At 47.9% G+C, this 24,811-nt stretch overlaps 1 protein-coding gene across 3 annotated transcripts in view; it reads left to right on the plus strand.

The window, feature by feature from the left end:
* GART (phosphoribosylglycinamide formyltransferase, phosphoribosylglycinamide synthetase, phosphoribosylaminoimidazole synthetase) overlaps positions 1 to 24,811 on the plus strand; it is a 1,418,226-nt gene that overhangs the window by 784,716 nt on the left and 608,699 nt on the right. For all 3 annotated transcript variants that reach the window (XM_069636266.1, XM_069636265.1, XM_069636267.1), the window contains exon 12: positions 17,954 to 18,048. In XM_069636266.1, the coding sequence (XP_069492367.1) occupies positions 17,954 to 18,048 (95 nt within the window). The remainder of the gene's footprint in view (positions 1 to 17,953; positions 18,049 to 24,811) is intronic.

A 24,811-nucleotide genomic window follows, 5' to 3' on the forward strand; every position in this document is an offset into this window, starting at 1 on the left:
GCGCGAGGCCAAGAGGAAGACGGTCCTCGCAGTGCCTCTGTTGGACGACATTTGGGATGAGGGCCTTTCCCTCCTCAAGAACCCTTCCACTACGCCAGCTAGAAGAGACGAGCCCCCCTATGCCTCCGGGCGCAGCCTACCCCGGACTCCGTCGTCTCCGCGGCAGCCAGGAAGAAAGCGGGGGGGGGGTGCGGCCTCCACATCGACTTCCCCGCCGGACGGCGAGGGAAAGAAATTGGATGCTATGGGACGGAGAGTCATCTCGTCGGCAGCGACGACGATTAAAGCGGCCAACGCCTTGGCTATCGTGGCCCGCTACGACAGGGAGCTCTGGTACAAGATAGCTCCCCTGCTGGATTTTCTGCCGGACGACAAGAGGGCGGAGGCCCTTGAGATCCTCCAGGAAGGTGAAGTGGCTTCGGACCACGCCATCACCGTGGCGACGGACATCGCCGACACTGGGTTCCGCCAGCTGGGCAACGGCGTTTGCCTTCGACGTCGTGGATGGCTCAAAGCTACGGACTTTCGGCAGGACGTCCAGACCAGAGTCCTGGACATGCCCTTCGACGGGAACAACCTGTTTGGGAAGACAGTGGACGATTCCCTTCAGGCCATCAAGGCGGATACTGAGACGGCCCGGGCCCTTGGAGTCCTGCAGCAACGACGGACGCCCTTTCGGAGCGGCGGAGGCAAGGGCGCCTCCAAAGGTTCCGGCGGCGGTTTTGCTTCCTACCGTCAAGCGGCCCGCTCGTCGTCGCAAGAGGCCTACAGAGGACGAGGCAAGTCTAGCGGACCCCGCCGTCGTCGCCAAGGAGGTCAAGGCGGCAAGGCCGCGTCCAAGCAGGATTGAACCGGCCGTGGGGTCGGGCCCCCACCGAAGCACCCCGGTGGGAGGCCGGCTGGCGGGCTTCGTCAGCGTGTGGGAGTCCATCTCCACCGACCGTTGGGTGCTGGACGCCCTGGCCCGGGGCCACGCGCTCGAGTTTCAAAGAAGGTGCCCGCGCGTCCCCCCCGTGGCCAGGAAAGAACTTCACGTCCCTCAACTTCTCCTGGAAGTAAAGGCGATGCTCAGAAAGGGCGCCATCGAACTCGTCCCAAAGAGGCTTCGGGGCTCCGGAGTCTACTCGCGATACTTCCTCGTGAAGAAGAAGACGGGAGGATGGCGCCCCATCCTGGACCTGCGACGGCTGAACAAGTTCATCAAGGCGCAGAAGTTCCGGATGGTCACCCTCCAGCACGTCCTGGGTCAACTGGAGGAAGGAGACTTCCTATCGTCGTTGGATTTGGAGGATGCCTACTTCCACATTCCCATCCTAAAGGGGCACCGAAAATTCCTCAGGTTCGTGGTCCAAGGGCGTCATTACCAGTTCAAAGCCCTTCCCTTCGGACTACGGTCGGCACCCAGGGTATTCACCAAGTGCCTCGCACCGGTGGCGGCGCAGCTGCGCCGCGAGGGGATTCACGTCTACCCCTACCTGGACGACTGGCTCATCCGCGCCAAGACGAAGGAGCTCGCCGTGGTCCACACGGCAAGGACCGTCCAACTCCTCACGGACCTGGGATTCTCCGTGAACTACGCCAAATCCCACCTGGTGCCCGCGCAAGTCGCACTGTTTCTGGGAGCGAGGCTCGACACAGTGTCCCTTCTGGCCTCCCCGTCGGAGGAGAGGACCAGGACCATCTTGGGCAAGGTGCAACGGATGTTGGTGGCCGACGCGGCCAAAGTGAGATCCATCAAGTCCCTCCTCGGGATGATGTCTTCCTGCATCTACCTCATTCCCATGTGCAGGCTCCGGATGCGCCCGTTGCAAGAATTCCTGGATGCGCGCTGGATCCAGACGACGGGCAGCTTCGAGGAAAGGATCAAGCTCGACGAGAGTTTCCGACGAGCGATACGGTGGTGGGGCACCCGCGCGCATCTGACGGCGGGCATGGACTTCCAGACCCCAGCCCACCAGGAGACTGTGACCACGGATGCCTCCCTGGAAGGGTGGGGAGCGCACACCGAAAATCTGCACGCGAGGGGACTCTGGCTCCCGACGGAGAAGTCCCTGCATATCAACGTCCTGGAGCTCCGTGCAGTGTTTTGGGCCCTCAGGTCCTTCCTTCCGTCCCTCAAGGGCAAGGTGGTGAGGATCTTCACCGACAACACCACCACCATGTTTTACATCAGGAAACAGGGCGGAACCAGGTCCCCAGCGCTGTCCAAGGAGGCGCAGGACCTGTGGCATTGGGCCGTCGCCCAAGGGATTTTTCTGGTGCCGTTTCATCTGGCACGAGTGGGAACTACGGCAGGATCTGGTGGATCGCCTCTTCCGACGGTGGGGCACACCCCAGATCGACCTGTTCGCGACGGCGACGAACACCAAGTGCCGGAGGTTCGCCAGCAGGTTTCCCCAGACGAGGAGCATGGGCGATGCTTTCTCGTTCCCCTGGGAGGGCCTGTTCCTCTACGCGTTCCCTCCCTTGCCTCTGCTAATCCGGCTCGTCAACCAGCTCAAGAGGTCACGGTGCAGGATGATCCTCGTCGCACCTGCGTGGCCGAGGCAGATATGGTTCCCGGACCTTCTGGACTTGTCAGCGTCCCCGCCGATCAAGCTGCCGGCGGACACGGATCTACTCTCCAGGGAAGGAGGCGCCATCCTCCACCACGACCCGAAGTCGCTGAACTTGCAGGCCTGGCTCCTGCAGCGCTAGAGTTTGGAGGATACGACATACCGGCCGATTGCAGAGAGGTTCTTGCAAAGGCCAGGGCGTCCTCGACTCTTAAATGCTACGGACACAAATGGAAGAGGTTCTCTGTCTGGTGCCACGCACAGAAGATTAACCCTCTACGGATTACGGCTCCCCAAGTACTGCCGTACCTGCTGACGCTGGCCAAAGCTGGTTTGGCACACGCGTCCATCAAGATTCATCTTGCTGCGATCTCCCGATACACCAGAACCACGGGGCGGACGTCCTTGTGGTCTCATCGTCTGGTGAAAGAGTTCATGAAGGGACTGTTCAGATCGTTCCCGCCGGTGAAGGCTCCGGCCCCGGCGTGGGAGCTCAACGTGGTGCTGACCAAGCTCATGGGACCTCCGTTCGAGCCTCTGCGCTCGGCCCCGTTGAAGTTTCTATCGTGGAAAACAGCTTTTCTTGTGGCCATCACCTCCGCACGACGAGTGGGAGAGATCCAGGCCCTTTCCTGCAAGGCCCCGTACTTGACTTTCCACGACACGAGGGTAGTGCTCAGGACGCACCCCTCCTTCATGCCCAAGGTACCGTCGGACTTCCATCTCAACGAACCCTTGGTGTTACCTGTGTTCTTCCCGTCGCCTTCGTCGCCGGCTGCGAGGACTTTGCACTCGCTGGATGTAGCTAGAGCGCTGAAGTTCTACGTGGACCGCACGAAGGGGTTTCGGAAGACGTCACAACTCTTTGTGAACTTTGGACCTGTCAATCAGGGGAAGGCTCTCTCGAAGGCTTCCATCTCCAGATGGCTCTCCGGCTGTATCATGTACTGTCACCGGTTGGCAAACCGACCGCTGCCTGGCCGTCCGAGAGCCCATTCCACCAGAGCGATCGCAGCTACCACGGCGTTCCTATCTGGTGTGCCCCTGCTGGACATATGCAGGGCTGCTACGTGGAGGTCGACGCACACCTTCACGAAATTCTACTGCGTCGACCGGGATTCCAGGGAGGAGTCCAGGGTCGGCCAAGCAGTGCTGCGCAACCTGTTCGCCTGAGGTGAGCCTGGTGAGGAGGTAAGATGCTTAATGTTGAGTTGATGTGATGCTTAATGTTGAGCCTTTGCCACCTCCCGTGGTTGTGCATGTGTGTACTGCTATGTATTCTTTATTCATGAGCATGTGAATCCATGCCAGACCCCATGCTGGAGAAGGAACAAGTTACTTACCTGTAACTGTTGTTCTCCAGCATGGGTCTGGCATGGATTCACATGCGAACCCTCCCGCCTACCCCTCTGCGGCTCTTCACTTTGTCATACTGCCACTTCACGTGCTTCCAAATCTGAAGATGGCTGCCAGAGGCGGTGCTTAGGTAGAGGGCAGTCATTGGCTGTGGTCAGTATGACGCAGAGACCAGTGATTGGTTATTACTACGAAAGACAGATCAGAAACAAAACTGATACTGGTTTTTTCTTTACCGAGGATTCCCAGCCTGACGACGGGGAATATTCATGAGCATGTGAATCCATGCCAGACCCATGCTGGAGAACAACAGTTACAGGTAAGTAACTTGTTCCTTCTTCAGCTTTTCGAAGATCTTCTTTGAGAATCAGGCGTGTTTGCCTTCTGTTCTTATGGAAAGCGACCCCCTGAGCGATCAGCTCTCCCCGAATTACTGCCTTCATAGCGTCCCAGGTGTTAGCAGGGGAAGTGTCTTCGTTGGGGTTTTCGTCAAAAAAAGTTTGATTGCTGTTGCTATGGAGTCTCGTACCGGCATCTCGTTGAGCATCGGTTTGTATAGTGTCCATCTACGTCGGGGTGCTGGGGCAGGGTCTTGCGCCCGAATCTCCATGCATACTGGCCCGTGGTCCGAGATTATTCGGGAGCCGATGATTACTTTGTTGGTGAATGCCAGCAGTTGTGGTGAGGTAACGAGGAGGTCTATTCTGGAGAAAGTCCTATGCACATACGAGTAGAAGGAGAAGTCTCTTTCTGAGGGGTGGAGTACTCGCCATGAGTCTACCACCTCAAGGGATCTGAATAGCTGTAAGAGAGCTAATGCCAAGGCAAAGTCCCCCACGGAGGGCGGGTGGGATTGGTCTAGTGTTGGGTCCGGGACTCCATTGAAATCTCCCCCAATCACTATCTGGCCCTCTTGAAGGGAGGAGAGGGCGGAGCTCAAGGCTTCATAGAACACAGCTTGGCCCGTGTTTGGGGTATATACTGCTACAAATTAATATAGCTGTCCCAGGAGCAGGCACTTTATTGCTATGAAACGGCCTTCAGGGCACTGTTTTGTATCCAGGACTTGGGGGTTTAGGCCTTTCTTTATTGCTGTACCTCCTTTTTTGGTGCCAATGGTGGCAAAAAACAGTTTTGGGAACTGTCGACTGTAGACGCCGTATGTCGGCTGGTAATAGGTGAGTTTCTTGGAGCATAATTACTGTCACATTTTCATCTGAGTCTTTGCAGGATTGATCTGCGCTTAGCGGGAGAGTTCAGTCCGTTGACGTTTAAGGAGAGGAATTTCAGAGTGAGGTGGTCTTAGATGGGAGGAGAGGCTGTTATCAGGTTTGGAAGGGGGGATCGTGGTGGGTCTGAATCGGGCAACATGTAAGAGAGTTATAGGCGCTTTCCACTCTGCACATGAAGTTTTTAGTTTGGTCACCAACGGGAGGACCAAGCGTTAACTGGGGGGGGAGCAATTTCGTAAGTCTGGCTCCACCCCTGGCCACTGGGCCGAACAAGTGTTCGAAGCCAACATGGCTAAAACAAAGAACAAACATTGCATAGCATTGAGAGGACTCATAGCTGGACAGTACCTCGGAACTGGGCATGGACCGTGGGGGGGAATGGCCCGTTGCCATTGCTTTGTAGATTCCTCTGTGTTTTCCTAGGTGGTAGAGTTTCATTGGGCGAACTAGGTTGTTTAAGTCTGCGTCAATTCGTAGGATGGATCTATGGGCAGACCAGGGAATTGTCCCGGGCTTCAAGATGTTTGGAGATTAAAGTGGCAGCAAACCTGTATGTTTCTGTGCAGACTCATCATCTTTTCCTTAATCTCGGGACCTTCGACCATGTGTTTTGGATCGATTTTTGTGGTGATGTGAGGGCTGCTTCCGCAGTATTTTCCGAAGCTGCGGGCGATTGGGATTTTGGTGAGGTTGGCTGCATGATCCTTTCTGTGTCTTCAATTTGACTGATCCTCCTCAGAGTTCCCTTATAGGTGAATTGTAGGGAATAGCCATCTGTAACAGATTTATTGATCCTGGAGGAACAGCGTCGGAGGGATCTCCTTTTTTGTAGGGTGAGGAGAGATAGATCCTGATAGATCTGGAGGGGAGAGCCCTGAAAGGAGAGTTCGTCCCTGGACCGAGCGATGGCTGAAATGGCCTCTTTCGTAGTGAAAAAGTGCACCCTAGTGATTACATTGGGGGCGGTGGGAGCCTGATTCCACCCCCCGGCGGGGGCGTAGTCCGTGGCTGCGATCAAGAAGCAGTTGTGATTTGTCCAACTGTGGGAACAGAGAGTGAAAGAGGTCGCCCACATAGTCCGCCAGTTTGTTATCTGGGACTGAGGATGGGACACCTCGAATCCAGAGGTTGTTGCGACGCGCTCTGTTTTCAAGGTGGTCCTGCTTGAATTCCAGGATCTCGCATTTGTCCTGTAGGAGTCTGATTGAGCGTTGAACTTCACTTATGGTAGCTGATTGGTCCTGGGACCGGTCTTCCAATTCCCCCAGACGTTGTTCAGCTTCAGTCACTCTTTGGTTGGTGTGTTCTAGTTTTGTGGAGAGTTCAGTCATACAAGATCTGAATTTCGGCTTTGATATCTATCATAAATGCCTTAATGTCGTTTTTGGTCATGAGGATCCCCAATTCTTCTGAGCCTTTTGGCGAGGCGAGAGCAGGAAGCTCCTGTTTCTTGCTTTTATCAGCTGATAATAACATCACAGCAATGTCTGGGTTTTTGCCAGAATGTTGTTGTTTAGCCATGGTGTTCTTTGTGCATTGCAGAGATGCTGCAATGACTTCTGGGTGGAGTACCGTGGTTAAGCAATCGATCCGAAGATGGGTTTCCGTATATCGTTCCCACGTCGGTCTAGTTGCTCAGGGAGCAGTGGTTTGTTGGCAAGCAAAGGGAACTGCTTACAGAGAGGAACTTTACTCCCTCAGGGAGTGAGCGATGATGAAGAGGCTCGCTTGAGCTCCCTGGAGCACATGGGAGAGAAGAGTGGGCTAGAGTGTGGGCCGGGGCGCCCCAGGAGCTGGTCAGGAGGAGGGGACTGAGGAGGGAGAGCCACCGGGAGTGTAGGGTCAGGGGCACCGTAAATGTCAATTAAAGCTATTCACTTTCTTTTTTGAGGAGGCGCTGGTCTCAATTCGTTCAATGGAGGCCTCCGGGGAACATGAAATCTTTAAGCGAGTGTGAGATGGGGCGCCCAATGTTGTTGATTTAGCCAAAGCACCGGGGTGGGGACCGGGCTGTTTCGTTTTGGGTGCACAGTTATTTGTATGGTCCTGTTGGGAGCAGGGAAAGGAAGAGCCTCCAGCCATTGCGTTGGGCTCCCCCCACCAAGTTGAGATCAGGAGGCGGAGGGCCCCCTCCCCTATGTTGTCAGGTGGGGTCGGGTTGAGGGTGTAGGTGGAGTGGGCTGCTTCTCCGCCAGGTGTTTTGCCCCAGAGGTGAAGATCCGGGGCTGAGTGGGCCCTCAATCGATGTTGGAGTGGGGCGAGGGGAGAGCTGCAGAGCCCCCCACCCCGTCACCACCCCTGGAGTTTCACCCGCACTCCCGGTGCCACTGCAGGGCTCGCGCAGCCTTACTGCCGGTGTTGGAGGGCTCTTCGTCCCCCAATGCAGGAGCCGGGGATATGGAGCCGGCGGCAGGCTCTGGAGTGGGCCAAGGCACAGGTTCTTTGCAGCGCTGCCACAAGGGGTCCGGTGTGCAAGGTCAGGGGGGCTACCCCTGCATTGGTGCGGGCGTCTCTCGGAGGTGTCCTCTGTCTGTTTCTGAGCGGCGGAGGAGCTTCTTGGGTTCCGGCCGAGCTGTCCAGCTCCGGACCGCCAGCTCCAGGCCACAGAGTGGGACCCAGTGCGGGCGGGCTGGTGTAGGCAGGAGGTCGGAATTGGATGCTCTCTCCAGCATTGGGGGGGCCACGGGGGAGGCCTCCAGGGATCAGTGCCTCGTCTCCCAGCCCCTCACTCTCCCAGCGTCCCCGGACTTGCCGCTCCGTCCGCCATTTTGAGGTCAGGTCCGCGGGTGGTGGTGGGGCCGCGGGATGGATTCCGCCCGGGTCCCGTTTTTGCAGGTTTGATTAAGTGCTTCTGCAGGTGCCTCAGGAATTCATCGCCCCAGAATGTTGGCTCATCACATGGAATGCTAAAACCACCTTAAAAAGCAAAAGGCAGCGGGCGTTCCACGGAGGCCATCAGGAGAGCGAGCGCATTGCCGGCGCTCCAGGCCACGCCTCTTATGCCCTCGACTTTTCTCTTTTTTAAACTAAATTTCCTTGAAAAACCTTGAATGCATCTCAAAATTGAAATAAATCAGAAAAATAGTAATGTGAAAGGTATGCAATTGTAACAGCACATCCAGTGCTCCAGGTAAGATTGAGGTGGCAGTATTTTACTCCCTATTTTTAAACTTTGAGAGTAAATGTGATGTCAAGAGAGTAAAAATGACTTTTCTCCTTTGCAAGAGAGTAAAATGTATGCGACATCCAGCCTACGTGTGCAAAAACTGTATGGAAATAATTACCATGCAGCAGCTTTTCTGTATTGCGACGGAATACACCTTTCATTATTTCTCTAAGGTCTGGCCATTTGATCTCTCCTGTGTGTGTGTGAATATTATTTTTTTTTAAAACTCTTTTTATTAGGGGTCACAAAAAGACACATGGCACCATCGCACCTCACATATACAACAAGGGTACATTGTTTAATACATTTATACATTCAGTTTTACTGAGACATGTCATCATCGGAAATCATATTGCACAAATAAACTCTGAAAGGGCCCCAAATGTCTTTGGGCCTACACGTCGAAGGTTGGGTCAAAACAAATTATTCTTCTGATTCATTGACATGTGTCAGTTCTTGTAAAAACTGGCTCATGCTGGGCGGACCAGTACGTTTCCATTTCTGCAGGATACATTTTTTGGCCACTCCACAAGAGATGTTAAACAGTCTTCTAATTTTTTCAGAGCGTTTACCAATGTCCCCAAAAAAGTATTTTTGGGGAGTTAATTCAGGTGGAACCTGTGTTATCTCTTCCAGCAACCCCGCCACAGCTTTCCAAAAACCCGCCACCACCGGACATTCACAATACATATGAAAGGCACTGGCCCAAGGCGCGTTACATTTAGGGCAAGCATCCGAAGTATCTGGTACAAATTTTGCAACTTTGGCCAGTGTATAATGTAGTCTATTCAGGATTTTGAATTGGATCAACCGTAAACCAGAATTAAATGACACGTTTTTAGTGAGTGAGCAGTATCTGGCCCATTTCTCATCTTCAATGGGCATCTGTAAATCCCCTTCCCATTTTTCCTTGACTTGATTCACTGTGGGGGTGTGGGTCTGTACCGCTGAGTACAGCCTGGAGATTCCTAGGCCATCTTTAGCTGTTACCAACTGTATACAGGGATGTGATGGAGGCTCATCCGGGAATAACAGCTATTTTTTTCTGTAATGCAGATCTCATACAGTAGTATTGGAGTGTCTTGAATGGTCCGCCTCCCAGCGCCCTCAGCAATTCCCCCAGAGCCACACATTTCCCATTGATGAACATATCACCTGGCTTAATTTCCCTATCAGGGTCCCAGGATTCCTGTATGCTGGTCTGGTGTCACGTGTAGGTAGTATGCCCGGGAAGTACCATAAAGGTATCTCAGTGTTATAGGGTGTTTCCAGTCTCAGCCTTTTATAGCTTCCCACGCCCTGACTGTGCAGCTTACCCGGTTGTATTTGCATGCAGCCTTGTACGGTGAATCAAAAATGACAGATTGTATGTTCGTGGGGTGTGTAGTGTATTCCTCAATCCATGTGTGGGGTGTTCTATCCAGAGCATTATACCAATACCTTTCAAATTGCGCTTGGGCAACATAGTAATAGAGTGCAAAGTCGGGGCAACTATACCACCCGAGGAGTATGGTTCCATCATTTTTTCCCACCCTATCCTCGCTGTTTTTCCATTCAGAGAAATGTTACCACCATGGATCGGAGTCTGGCGAAAAAGGTACTGCCAGGCCATATGGGGACGTTGACAAAGAAATAATGCAACTTGGGCAAGATTACCATTTTAAGGATAGTGACTCTGCCGGCTAACCAGATTGGAAGGCGTCCCCACATCTGAAGTTTTGTTTTTAGAGTTTGTAGCGCGCTTTCGTTATTATCTGAGTATAGAGTGAGTCTATCCCTGGAAACAAAGATCCCCAGGTATCTGATGTGTTGTTCCGACCACTTCAGTAGGTCTATTATGTCTGGACACCTAGTGGCCGATGTGAGCGGGAATATTTCGAATTTAGCCCTATTTACAGTATACCCAGAGTAACTTGCGAATTCTTGTATTTCTGCCATGATGGGTGTTATGTTGATCTCAGGCTCCCGCACATATAATAATGTGTCATCAGCATAAAGCGAAATCAGCTGGATGGGCCCCTTCATCTTTATCACTCTGTCTGCAAGTCTTAATCGTACCGCAGCCGCCATTGGTTCAATGGTCAGTGGGAATAGCAGGGGCGAGAATGGACACCCCCGTCTAGTACCCCTACCCATCAGGAACAATTCGGAGATGGCCCTGTTGGTTAACACCCTAACTCCAGGCTCAGTGTATAGTAATCTTACGTATGTGACGAAGTTGGGGCCCACCCCAAATGCCTCCAGTACCGCCAGAAGATAGACCCATGAGACAATCAAATGCTTTTTCAGCATCAAGGGATATAGCCACTGCCCTTCTGCCAGGGTCTATCTGTGCCATTATGCCAAAGAGCCTACGGAGGTTCAGGGCTGTGGATCTCGTGTGAATAAACCCATTTTGATCAGGATGTACAAGGGTAGGGACTGCCGGCAGAAGCCGATTAGCCAGAACTTTTGCAAATATTTTGGCATCGGTATTTATTAGTGACAAAGGTCTATAGGACGAAACATCCTGTGGTGTTCGCTGAGGCTTAGGGAGCACTGTTATCACAGCCTCTCTCAATGTTGGGGCTAATATGCTGTTCTTGAGGGATTCCTCCCATACCTGCATTAGAATCGGCACAAGTTCTTCGCAGAATTCTTTATAAAATTCGGTCACTATCGCGTCTGACCATGGTGCCTTGCCAGATGCCGGTGCCTTTATTGCCTACGCAATCTCTTCTGCAGTCACCAGTTGATCCATTGACAAGCGTTGTTCTTCAGGGAGTTTAGGAAGGGAGAGAGCCTCAAGATATGACTTAATTTCTATGTGAGATTTCTTATCGTTATTTGCATATAGTTTTTTTTTATAAAAGTTTGCAAATTCCCTGTTGATTTCCTCATCCCTCAGGAGTACCTCCCCCGGCGCTGTTTTTATACTTGTGATCTGAGTAGGTTGCTTGTCGTGCTTGAGTAGGTTGGACAGCGTTCTACCAGCCTTGTTACCTTCCCCATATCTACGTGCTCGTATGGATGCTGCCACGTAGCGCACTTCTCTGATGGCCAATTTATCAAACTCCTGAAGATTCGGGTGTATATCAGCTCATATTTCTCTGTCCTGTGTGCGAGTGTAGACTTCCTCCAATGCATCTAGTTTACTCTCAATGTCTGATAGCTCAGTTCTCACACCCCTCAGCATACCAACAGGCCTGGATATCAGGACTCCTCTGATCCACATCTTGAAGGATTCCCACACTATTGAGTATTTGCCAACCGATCACACATTATTAGTAAAAAACTCTGCAATTTCAACATGTAGTGTTTCCACCACCCCGAGGTCTCCCAGCATTCCGCTCGGCATTCTCCACCTTCTTGTCGGACATGGGGCATTTCGGAGCATTAGTTCCAACAGCACTGGGGAATGATCTAATAGCGTACGGGGCAAAATCTCACATATTTTCAACGCAGCCATCATAGCCCTGGAGACAAACCAATAGTCAATTTCTAGACTCGGAGTCGTGCACCGAAGAGTAGAATGTGTATCTCTTGCTACCAGGGTGTATTTGCCGCCATGCATCCACCAGTGAAAGCTGTGATACAATATGGCCAAGGGTCAGGGCTGTTTTGCTCGGATCTCTAATAGATTTTATGGATCTGTCAAGAGCAGGGTCGAGGGCCACATTGAATTCTCCACCCCAAATCACATTGAACACACTGAGCGAAACAATTATCTGATATACGTTCATGTAGAAAGCAGGGTCATCTATATTGGGCCCATATGTGTTAACCAGTAGCAGTTGTTGGCCTGCGACCTCTCCCCATAATATAATGTATCTACCCAACTGATCAACCCTATGACCCCCCCAACCTGAACCCCAAGCTCGGATGAATAAGTGTAATTACCCCTCTAGATTGGGAAGAGTAGTCTGTATGGGACTTTAAAGGGTCCCATTTGGGCAGTATATGCATGTTGTTCACTCCCATAGTATGTGTTTCTTGTAGCATTACGATTTGGGGACCATGTCTGGTAATGTAATTACCAATTTTCTTGACTTTCATCTGATTATTTAATCCCCGTATATTCCATGTCAACAGTTTTATCTTCAACACATCAACAGTGCATTATAAGTAAATATTTGACTGTCTTGTTCAGCAGAGTTATAGCATTCGTGCAATCTGGTTGGCGCCAGTCTCCCTGCAACCACAATTTTACTTTTCAACAAACAGTTAACCTTCAACAACTTTCCACCTGGACGTAACACCACCCAGAGGCCACAAACCCCAACACTGTTCCATAATAAGTCTGTTTCAAAACAGGAACAGCAAATCCCACGCCCTCGTCCCTCCCAACCACCCTCATCACCCCCAACTTGACGATGTTCCCATTTGAACTTATGGAATATTCCAGGGGTAGCCATGTTGCTTCACATGGCCGCCGACTAGGTCCCAACACTCCCCTTAACCACATTGCCTGTGGCCGCTTTGGCCATTGAATTGTCTTGATTATAGCTTCAAGGATACAGTAGCATTTGCACATAATTGTCTATTAAATGTCTCTTAGTCCGCCGGTCTGGGCCTGTTTTGTGCCCGTCTGCCCCCTCTGGGAGGCAGGGGTATGGAAGTTTCAATGTATTGAGTGGCTTCAGCAGGGGACTCGAAGAAGTGCCCCCTTCCTGCATGTTGGATCCTCATCTTGGCTGGGAACATCAGAGCATACAGGATTAGGCGTTCTCTCAAGAGCCTTTTGACTGGCTCGTAGGATCTTCTGCTCGCTTGAACCCCCACGGAAAAGTCCAGGTATATGTGTATACGGCTTTCTTCATATTGGAGAGTTCCAGCCTCTCTTGCCATCAGCAGGAGTGTGCCTCTATCTCTATAATTGAGGAGTCTTGCGATTATCCTGCGTGGTGGTGCGCCTGGTTTAGGTGCTGGCGCCAGGGTACGATGAGCCCTCTCGACCAAGAAGTGTTCAGAGAATGCCTCCGGCCCAAACAAGGATTTAAGTAGTATTTCAAGTTACTTTTCCATTTGACCTTTCCCAAAGGATTCCGACACGCCCACCACTCGGATGTTATTTCTTCTTGATCTTGATTCGAGGTCCTCGCATTTATTCTGTAATGTAGCCATTGTCTCTTTAATCTTGGTGATGTCATGGCTGTGGTGTGTAATGGTGTCTTCATTAGTGCTTATTCTGTTTTCAGTTTCCGTGACGCGTGCGCTTTCTTTGTCCACTCTGGCCTTGAGGGAGCCGATAGTGGATACCATATCATCCAGTTTCATGTTAACTGCACGAAATCCGTTTTGCACTATTGTTGTCAACCTGTCTTCTTGATCGCCAGCTTCTGGATCTAAGGCCTCATTAGTGCAAGTGTGGACATCCGCAGTAGTGGTTTGATTCTGGCTGCCGGTGTAGGCATCCATTGGCCTTTCTTTTTGTTCCCAGGAGTCTTGGCACCTTTACCTGTTTTGTGTGGTTCTCCCATACTGAGATGGTGCTGTTCACTGTTGTATTTCCTACAGTGCTCTAATGTTGGGCTTGCCAAACTTCTGTGCACGTTCAATTCTACCCCTTGTATGATGCCTTTACAAAGGGCTAGGACCGGGCTCTGAGGTCAAAGGCGTTATATATACACAACCATCAGGGTATAGCTTGCCAGCACTTGGTTTCCACGAGTGGGCTGTGTCCTCCCACATATTGTGTTATTGGATTAATACGTCCGTGGTACTTTGTAATGCAATGTTATTTCAAGAGTTATTTCAAGAGTCTACAGCTTCCTTTGCTTGCCAAGTGGTTAATGTAGGTCCCACGCTCTCCCACCGACCAGACCCTCGGGCGGGATGCACTTAAATGTTTTAGCACCCCGGGGGGGGGGCCAGGTGGGGAAGTACCCCCAATGTGCACTTATACAGTCATACACTGCCCGTTACCTTGTTGTAGCGTGTGTGGCAGGCCGCCCCAACCAATGGCACCGCACCTTTGAGTACGGATGGTCACCACAGCCTACACAAGGCCGCCTCAGGGGAGAACCCCTTCGGGCCTACACAATCGAATCCTGCAGTCGTAAGCAGCCGTTTACAAGCCCAGGGATGGGGCCGAGTCACTCGGGGGCAGCGCGAGTCCCACCGGGCATGCCACGCCCGTGTATCACGCCAACTACAGCAAGCTCACAGGCCCGAATATAGCTACCCAACGGTGAAAGCCAGCCGCTACACCCCTCTAAATTATGCCTCTGTTCCCCCTCCACCGTATCACTGTCCCTCTTACTTGGTGCCGTGTGGCGTTGATAAAGTCTCTCCAGACCTACGCGTATTGTTCTATCGCTGCGCCGCCGTCTGTCTCGTGTCACGGAGTATCTCAGGATCTGGGGGGCAGCCTTGGAGCTCATCAGCGGGAGAGTGAGGCGTGCCCGGGCCGCCTCGGGAGGTCTGCCGGTCCCCTTTTCCTCCGCTTGCCCTGTCCACCTCAGTGTAGCAGCCGCGCATCAAGGATCTGGATGTTGGGCGCGGGCCGCAGACTCGGGCTCCTCCCATCCAGGGCCTTCCGTCCAACCGCATCCACTGCCTCCGCGTGGCTCCCCACAGTACTCTGTGCCGGATTGCATCAGCCGCGTGGGTCGGCTGGTGTTTGCTCAGCCATAACTTCGGCGCTTCTGGACACAGACCTCTAGGAGTTTCCAGGAACAAGCACGGATACTTAGGCTGTCCGTATAGTTATGTTCGGTTCGCAAAGCAGCTCTGAGAAGGAGAATTAGGCGCAGGATGTTTTAGTGGAGCGGGAGCTTCGTGCGCAACAGAACACCCCTCTCCTGTATATATTTAAATGTTAAACACAACAACCTAGCCAATTTCATAGTAAAGCAAACATGAATTGTATTGTGTGTTTTGAGGTTCGATAGCAGAATAGTTTTTTGATGTTGAATGAAAGTCCTAATTTCCCAGAGCTATTACTACCTAATGGTATGCCAATGGTATAATACAACAGTGCAGAGAGGCGAGGGCTCCAACTAAATCCTATACCTGATCTCGTGGTCAAATGGTTATTTATATAGTGCTATTGGCAAAGCATTGTACATAGAACATGTTTATCACAATTATCACCAAACCCAAGTCAGTACTTCTTTATCGACCTCGAAAGCATGAAAGGCTGAGTTGGCCTTGCCAGGATTCAAACTTGCAACCTACAGATAATGCACAGATCACAGCAAAGAGCGCTCAACTGGCTGAGCTATCTTATTGGCGAACATCTTTCAGAGATTGGTAAACAGAGCATCGACTGAGGTATAATAATCACTGTGCCTAGATGTTGGACGAATCATGTATGAAGCGCCACAAAGCTAAATACCTATTTGGATTATCACAGGGACAGGTTTTGCGGAGTTTTTATTTTAATTACAAATGTAACTTTCATTTGTTTGTTTTTGAACAGCTCTTGCACTTCCTGGAGAGTCAGGTTTTGGATGTTTTAATTGTAGTATTGAAGATTTGAGAGGCTATAACACCTGTGATTGGTGTAATGACAATCACTCACTGTTGAGCAAAGACTCTGCTGCCACTGACCATTTAAAGTAATGTACCCCATTGACTGCAAGGTTGAATGGATGTAAACTAGACCATGCATACCATGTTTGGATGCAAACACACTGTTTTTCTAATTAGTGTAAATTAAATTATAAGTGTAAACATGATCTCCCGCTGCGTGATTATGCACACAGCACAGGAACTCTGAAAATACAATTGTGCAATACTGGTTTGCTTTCACTGGTAAGAAAGCATCATTTGTTACAAAAGATGAATTCTCAATTGCAACTTAGTTTTCCATCTTATTATAAAATCCTAAAATGCTAGGAAAATAAATATGCATAGTGCTTCTGTTTGCTTCATGAGCATCTACACACAACACAACAGAAGCTGAATGTTATGATGTGGCATTTATAACGCACCTCTACACAAGTGTTTCTTGTGTACAGGCGCCTGCAATAAGCGTGCAGTTTCTTTTTTTGAAAGGCTTCAGAGAAATACATTCTGTTTCAGAGGCTTTTCTCCATGGTTTGCAATTACATCCATGTAGATGAAAATCAAAGGAAGCGTTCTGGTTTCTGTCAAGGAACCTGACCTTTGCACTGCCCTCTGCTCTAAACCTGTGTGTAAATGTACACAGGAAAATAATAAAGTAGTCGTATTTACAATATTTTCATGTGTAAAAAGGCATGGTACGAACTGTCTGGATGCCTGATCACATCAATTGTCAAATATGAATGGAATGTACTTAAGCATTCTCCTGACGCTTCAATTGTGGAAAATTAGTTTTCATGGTTTAACTAGTTACCACAGGCTACACCCGAGGCAGGCCCACAATTGTGATTCCATTGATTGGCCTACATCCCTTTTTCGTTTGGTAAGCAAGTTACTTTATATAGTTTATCCAACTTTATCAGAAGACTTCGCCAAAGTAACTAGTTTGATTTAATGGTGGGTTAGTTACCTGCTGGGCAAAATATAAGGAAATTCGAATGCCAACATGTTGCTCTACTCCTGCTAAAGCATACCACACAGGATTTGGTTTATATAGCTCTCTTCATTAGGAAAGGTCAACAATCCTTTTGCATTGTGTATATTTTTAAAGTTAAGAAAAAAACATATTTTTGCTGCTTTCCTCCCATAAACTTCTATGGGACCACCTTTTGTTTTTTGCTTTGCTTAAATGCCTGACATTTTCGAGGTAAGTAAAGTCTTATTGTTTACTTCCCTTGCCCTTTTGCTCAATCTTATGGGGAACTGATCAGTCGACACAACTGTCAGTACGTCACTTTTGCATTTACCACAAATGGCTACTAAGGGGGTCTAGCACCCTAAAATGGCTATGCCACAAGGTTTTTGCTTGTCCTTTGGCCATATTGTTCACATGCCTTCTTCCTGCCCTTTCAGGTCCGTAATTGCTTTATATGGAAAGCTGTTGTCTGGGGAAATAGGTGGTTTGTGTGAGAACCCAGACGTGGGAGCTGTGACTGTCTGGTCCTAGTCCACATCCTGGTGCCTCAATGTCTGTTTATGGGCAAATGTTGTGGCCAGTGGCTATCCGCGATTGTAGGTAGTTAATGGGTTTTAGTAATTGAGTTGATCTTGAAGTGGAAAGTAATACTGGGACTCGAGATGCGTAAGATGAAGTGGCTATATTGCGCTGATATTTATGATTGAGCTCTGATATTTATGATTGATTTTAAAACGTAGTTTTACCTGTATTGGAATTCATTAAGAAATTCAATTTGAATCAGGGCCGCATGGGAGTAGGAAATGCAGATGTTCTATATTTTACTCTGTTTTGTTTGTATGAATATGTTTAACTATAAAATGTTAATGCTGACGTTAAACAACTAAGCACTGGACATTTGCCTTTAGTTGCCACAAATGTTGCAACTAAGGCCACAACTTAGGGCAGCAACTAAGGTGTTGCTTCTGGTCAATTTGTTCCAGTTCTGTTTTGTAGGATGTGTCTTGCCTCCTCTTCATCCCCATCTGGACCCCTGCAGTACCTGTCTGATTCAGACGTGTGCAGTGTAAATGTTGATTCCTGTAACTGCTGGATGGCTAAATCATGATTATTTTACACTGGCTCAATTATGGCAAAGTTTTGAGGTGCAGATCTATAGTTTTATTTTTTATTTGTTCAGGTGCCTTACCTACAAAGACAGTGGTGTTGATATTGAAGCTGGCAACACCTTGGTGCAGAAGATTAAACCATTAGCTGCATCCACCGCGAGGCCAGGTGAGCTGTGATTGGGAACCTTTCAATATAGTGTTAAATCATTTTGAGTTAAGTCCTAAACTAAAGCACGGATTTAATATCAAAATGTTTTTTAGATTAATTATGGTTTCATTTAACTTGTATTATGTAAAGCAGACACCTGTTGAAGGTGTGGTTTTCGGTTGTGAGAGGTTGTCTGCTTTTTTTGTGTAATGAGTCCACTGCTGTGCCTCCTTAACCAGTATGTAAGTGATAACTCCATTGTCTTTAATGGAGTTTCTTGACAATTACTAAGTGAAAAGGAGAGACATGACAGTTTGTTACATAGTCACAGCGTTTGAATAGCTGTAAATGAATTCGGAGGAAGAATGGAGTCTGTTAGCACTGGGTCTCTCTAGCCCCGTTCATCGGGTAAGTGGCACTTACCCACAGCTAGGGAACAGAGTTTCATGTAAGATTTCCCTAGCTCACATAGTGGTAGACATGACTTTGTCATCAACACACAAGAGGGGGAGATGTGTGGTGCAGGGTACAGTAGAAGGCGCATAACATTCAATAAGGGAATCTCAACACACAAATATTATTTAAAATAGTACTGTATATTCACCAAAGAGACATTTAATTTTTTCTCAGGAAAGAAAACCTCTGGAGTCTTAACAGGTCTGCAACAATTTCCAGTGTCAATCGAATAGCTTGGATTCCAAATTCACTGTTAACGAGGAGCATTTTAGGCTGCATAGCCTCTCAACCAGGAGTTACTCATGGGAGTGATTACAGAGATGGACTTCCTTCTAATTAAGTAAGGGAGATGTGGGCCAGATATTGCAGTACCTTTAACATTCAGTATTAATCCAATGGCGGAGCCCAATGTCATGTTTGTTGCAAGCCCAGTTCATCATGACTGCTGGCTGTGAAAATGTATAAGTTCACAGATATCCACTCTGGCAGTCCTAATCTCTGGGCAGTGAGTGTTCTGCTCTCGGTGACTAGATTCTGCGTGGAAGCAGGACAGCTGAAGAGACTTCAAGAACGTGCTGCTCTGGAGTAGATGAAGCTGGAGTGTTTAGCAGCTGTATTGTTTGCTGCTGCTACACTTCTGGTTTCCAAGAGGTGCCATCGTTATCCAGTGGTTACAGTCCAAGTAAGACTTTGACTCATCTGAGTGCCAACAATACTTTCAAGGTTCTTGGCTTTTGTAATGACACGTTCCAGTGTTGTCTATTACTGGTGTTCACTGTGTTGGGTGCACCTGCCTCTTCTTGTCTGCTCTGCACAAAGATCTGCTGCAAGGCGTTCCCTGGAAACTGGGTCCTTTAGACTTGCAACCCAACTGCCTGATTCCACAGTTCACTCTGGTTGATGAGGTAGAGCAGAATACTCCTACACTGACTTTAATGTCAAACTGGTCTAGGTGAGATATAGCAGTAGGTCTTCCTTACACTCTTTTTTTTATGGTTCTGTTTTGTTTTTCTCTGCTCCATGACTAGTAGAGCATCCCCATCTTGTATGGTTCTACATGTGCAAGGTAAGGATGCAGACCCCCCTACCCATTAAGATCAATAGGAAAACGGAGTGGATTGCACATTGTCCTTCCAATCAAAAGTGGGTGCACCCAATCACTGGTTGTGCCCCACAAGTATTCCTAATGGGTAGATCTCTCTCACCAACTAGCAGAGTCCACATAACAGAGCAGCATCATGGATAAGGGCATGAATGGTGACATACTGGGGAAAAATGTTGGTAAACCAGTCACAAAAGTCAAAAAGGTGAGACTAAGCCCAACGTGCCAGCTTTTCCTATTGGCTCTGGCACTGATGCAGCTATTGTGACATTGAGAAATCCTTGGGTGGGCTAATGATTGATCAGATGGAAGATATTGTTGTGGGAAGTATTCAGGCGCCGCACATGGGATTGGAGATGCTGCTTATCACCAAAACCAACGTTGGAGTCATATGAAAGGCCACATCTGCAACATGACATCTGTCATGGCAGCCAGACATGAGTAGTGTAACCATAATGGGAGGAAGAATAGCTCGGGGGCAACGAGTTTGTCTTGGAAGCAAGACAATTCGGCGTAACACAGGTTCGAATCACAATCGCGCGCTTAGAAGCCACTCACTGGTATTAAGCGTGTTATAAATGAACAATAAAATAAATGAAAATAAGTTAGTGAGAGGCTTTGACAGACGGATTGTGAGAGGGCTTCCTTTGAGTGGTGCTTGCTTAGTTCAGAGCCCTGCGAGATGGACCAGCCTTGTTGTTGGTTAGCTGGGTAGAGCCTTGAAAGGGTGCCAGTAGTCTGGAGCTTGTTGCTTCACAATCCCACTTGGTGGGCCTAAAGACACATGTTGGTCCTGTGGATGTGGAGCCTTCCCGTGGATGGTGGCCTGCAACTGCTGCAGGCTTGCTCAATGCTGTGTTGATGATTTGTTGTGGAAAGTGACCAAGGACCCACGGCGGTTGACAGAAGTAGGACTTCAACCCACGAACCAAGACAAAGGAGGATCGATCCAGAGGTCAAACAATCTCCTGTGAATTTGATGTATCAAGTGCATTTCAGAAGTGTTGCCATTCATTATATCAGTGCGCAGTCGACAAAGGTGGGGGAGAATTGTCTTGTCACTAAAGACCCCTTTTGAGGCGCTGGTTGGCTGGATGAGAGGGAGATCACATTGGTCTGAGGGCTGGGTTTGCTTTGCAGGTAATGCAGCCAGGAAAAAAACTGCATTCTGTGGGTGGAATGATGGTTACAATAGAATCTGCCCTTCAGAGTGGTATTGCCTGGGCAGATTTATGCCATTGGAAGAATTGGATGGTTTTGGTGGTGCAGGTGGTATGGCCGACACACAGCTAAACGAATTGATAATGTTGCACTTTGGTGATGTCCTTCCATCTAGTCTTCTCTATCAGGTAAGGTGGTGGGGGAAATTAGTGTTGACCCGATCCCTGCTGCATTGATCGAACCAAGGTGTTTTATTTATTTTTTTAAACATTTTTCTCTTAACGCATTTGAAAAATCACCGCCAATGTTCAACCAAGCATCATTTGGTTGTAGTGTTTAAATTATTTCTAACACGGAAGTCCTTCTGCGCTATTGCACAATACTATTATGACACGTGACCTCATCCGCATACTACTAACACAATGACGTTATCACGTTAGAACGTGACGCACTTCACGTTATACACATAAAGCGGCCATTTTGGACCACAAATGAATGCCAACACAGTGAAAATAGGAAATCAATTTCAACTTGTAGCCAGGGCTAACTAGACTCCCCTATTCTAAAACGGAGACAGCCATAAAGCTCAGAAATATGAAACTCAGATAGGATATCTAACCTTCTATTTTTTCAAATTAGATCCTCTATCTTCAACCTACTGGGAGGACCGGAGGGCACTGATGAGATTTACCTGAAGTTGGCACATGGCGCAGTCTAGCTAGGTGAAAAACTATTCGATATTAAAACACAAAATACTATGTACAGAGTCTAAAAATGTGAATATTGGAACACTATTTGAACACATTCTAATTTATCCTCTAGACCTTTCTGAAAATTCAATGAAAAAAGATTAACAAGCTCCTGAAAAAGGGATTCTCCTGAAACGCGTTCAGCTATTTTTAATGTTGTTATAAAGCTATTGAAATGTAAGTGTTAATGTGATTAACATTTATTGTCATCATTAAAAATATTTTTGAATTTCTATAAACACTATGGGCCTCATTATAAGTCAGCCGGTCCGGAAACAACGGTGGCGGTAAATCCGCCGCCACTGTTGTTTCCGGACCGGCTGATTCCGAGTCCTGCCGGCGGGAGGTGTCACTCCCGCCAGATCTGACCTGGCGAGAGTAACACCACCTGTCTGCAGCCGAACATGGAAACACCGGCTCTGTCATCGACGGAACCAGCGTTTCCATGGTCCCCATCCCCATGGAGTCCTATGGGACTTTCTGGGAATGGGGATTTACAGAATTCCACCTCCAGACTTACCGGGTCCCCGGGGTTGTAATGCCCCAGTGATTCCGGCAATTGCAGAGGCGGAATGGTATTACGGGTCTGGCGGTTTTTTCAGGCAGGGCTACCGCCGGACTCGTAATGAGGCCCTATGCCTAAAGAATGTATTAAATGGGAGTTACCACTACTCCTGAGAGAGAATTATTTTAATAATTTTGACTGCCTTTTTGGCAGTATCATATGTGTAGAGGGGACAGGAGTGTCTGTCAACACTGTTTTGTGCATTAAGCCATACCCTTCCCATGATGGAATACAAGGGGACAAAAAACAGCAAGTGCTCATTTTTCTTAGATAAATGTTGCATGTTTACCGAGTATGACAATGGACATTGCTTCCTGAAGAACTTTCCATGGTCATTCCCTATAAACAGTAAACATTCAAAAAAGCTTTGCACAGACTATCTGTAGTTTATGATGGTGGAAAAAGCTAAGGATGATCAGAAGACGTGATATTCATGCTTTAAATCAAACCATTCCACCCATCTGACAACTTCCGCTCGACAATCCAAGCCCTCATTCTCTTCCAGATTGACTAGTACAGCACTATGCTCATTGTTTCCCATGAGGCATCCCTGATTCCACTGAGGCTTCAGGAAGCTTTCTTGTGTGTGGTGTTTAGATGGATTTCTAGAATCTGCCCTGGTGGACAGATTTTAGGAGACCACCCTAGTTCGTGAACGGGGAACTCTGAGAGGTTAGACAAAACCCAATCAAGGTAACAGTGGAGGGCAGTCAAGGCTATTCTCAGGAGAGTGAGTGGGGTCAGGGGTCCACACAATATAATACACAATAATTCAACTTTATTCTAGGCCTTTTTCACACACTGGAAAATAAAACTTACAGGTGATATCGCTTAATACTTAATAATACACATATACATTCACCATAGGTCCATACCTGCATTCAAAATTACTTATTCAAGTAAGTATATTGAATGCAGTAATGATGGAACCAAGTCACAAGTGAATTTTCCTAACTTCAACAGTCCAATCTCGAAGAAGAATGTGGCCTTGTGCCCAAAGGTCTCAGGAGCCACAATTGTTTCTCACCAGAATGAGTCTATGGAGGTTAATTCTAATTTACTTGTGTTAGGGATGGTTCAAAGGAGATATTAAACTATATCTGTGATGAAATAATAGAAAGGCGAGAATGTTTTTGGGGGAAATTCATTCACAAAGCAGTAATGTTACAAAAAGATGGCTTTTTGAACAGAATTTTAAATGGAAGACAGAAGTCCTTGATAATTGCTAAAGTGGCATATACTAAAGCTATCCTGGATAATAATGAACTAACTCGGCTTCGACGACTTGATTGTACAGAGGAGTTGATTAACAGTGATCACTCCAATTGCAAAGTCTGTACTGAGTTGGTACTGAGCTAAGAATATTAATTATTAATCAATTTGTTTGACACAGGACATATGTGCTCTGAATGTATTATATTTTGATATGAAGGTTAGATACAAATTTAATAAATTCAGAGTAATCTTGATGGTTATATTTATTTTTTACATATACTAAAAAAAGTCATGTGTTATAGGAAATCCGGTTGAACCCACAGTGGGCATAAGTATCTGAATGCGGTTTATATCATTTGTATTATTGTGTGTTCTGTGCTTATTGTTGCTTTCTGTTCTTTTTTTAAAGGTTTGAACTAACGATATACAATAAAAAATAAGTATTCAACTCTTTTACTAAGATAAGTAATGGTGGTGTCATCTTTCAGAAAATACTACCCAGGTTTGCTGACTAAAAGGCAGTGGAATGAAAGGTTAAGAGACAAAGGGACTTGTTCCCAATGTTATCCTATGGAGGACACGGGTGGGGGAGGACAAATGTTTTGCATTTACTTCCCCACTTAGATTTTTCCAGATGACTTGATGGGTAGACTGGGGTTTGCTGGAGGTTGGATTTCCTGCTGTTTGTTCCAGTGAGAGGTGCCCAGGAGCTGTGGGTGCAAGGATTCTTCCGGTCAGGTCCAGATGCAGAGTGCCACCCTTGGCGAGGAAGAAATGCCAGATTCACTGATGTAGGCTGTTAGGTAAGAATTGATGTAGTAACACTGTGTGAGACTACACACCACTTATCTGCTTGGTATTAGGTTAGCCACCTTTTGGTATGGGTCTGTACTACAAAAGTTGGTAGTGTGACTGAACACCGAGTCCTATCTCAAGAGGGGTAAATGTGAGCTGTAGCAATGAAATTCGCAAATACAAGTAGCAAAGTACCACTTACACTCAAGGTTTCTGTTATAAATATTTATTTAACATACATTTTTAAATGAGCGTTCTTTAAAAAGGGCAAGATGGGTAACAATCAAATCTACTTTAAAATACTTTTCCAGAATCAGCAAGAGTTAGTGGATACTCTTTGGATATGCTTTTTACACACTTCCTACACCCAGAGGTGACTTCATGCACAAGGACAGCAATGGCATTTATATATCACTAGTTATACTTTGCAGATTCTGAGGTTGCTGAAAGGAAAGGTTAGAGGAAGGAAAAGGTTCAACAGGTCCTCAGGACAAGGGAGTATAATTAAATATTCCAATGAAGTCTAGACAAGCCTTTAACAGCAATAACATTCTAAAACAAGTTACCACCTATGAGGGACAGAAATATCAAAGTCAATGGACTAGAAGAGACTGCAGGTAGCCCGGAACAGCCAAAGTCAATTGGAGCACAGTCTATGGAGCCGAGTCACTTCTTAGATGAAACAGTCTTGCACAAAGTTAGAGAGTTTTGTAGAAATCACTTGTAGGGTCACAAGCT

Source organism: Ambystoma mexicanum, chromosome 7p, assembly GCF_040938575.1.
Source record: "Ambystoma mexicanum isolate Mex_15411 chromosome 7p, UKY_AmexF1_1, whole genome shotgun sequence".
In the NCBI taxonomy this organism is placed as follows: Eukaryota; Metazoa; Chordata; class Amphibia; order Caudata; family Ambystomatidae; genus Ambystoma; species Ambystoma mexicanum.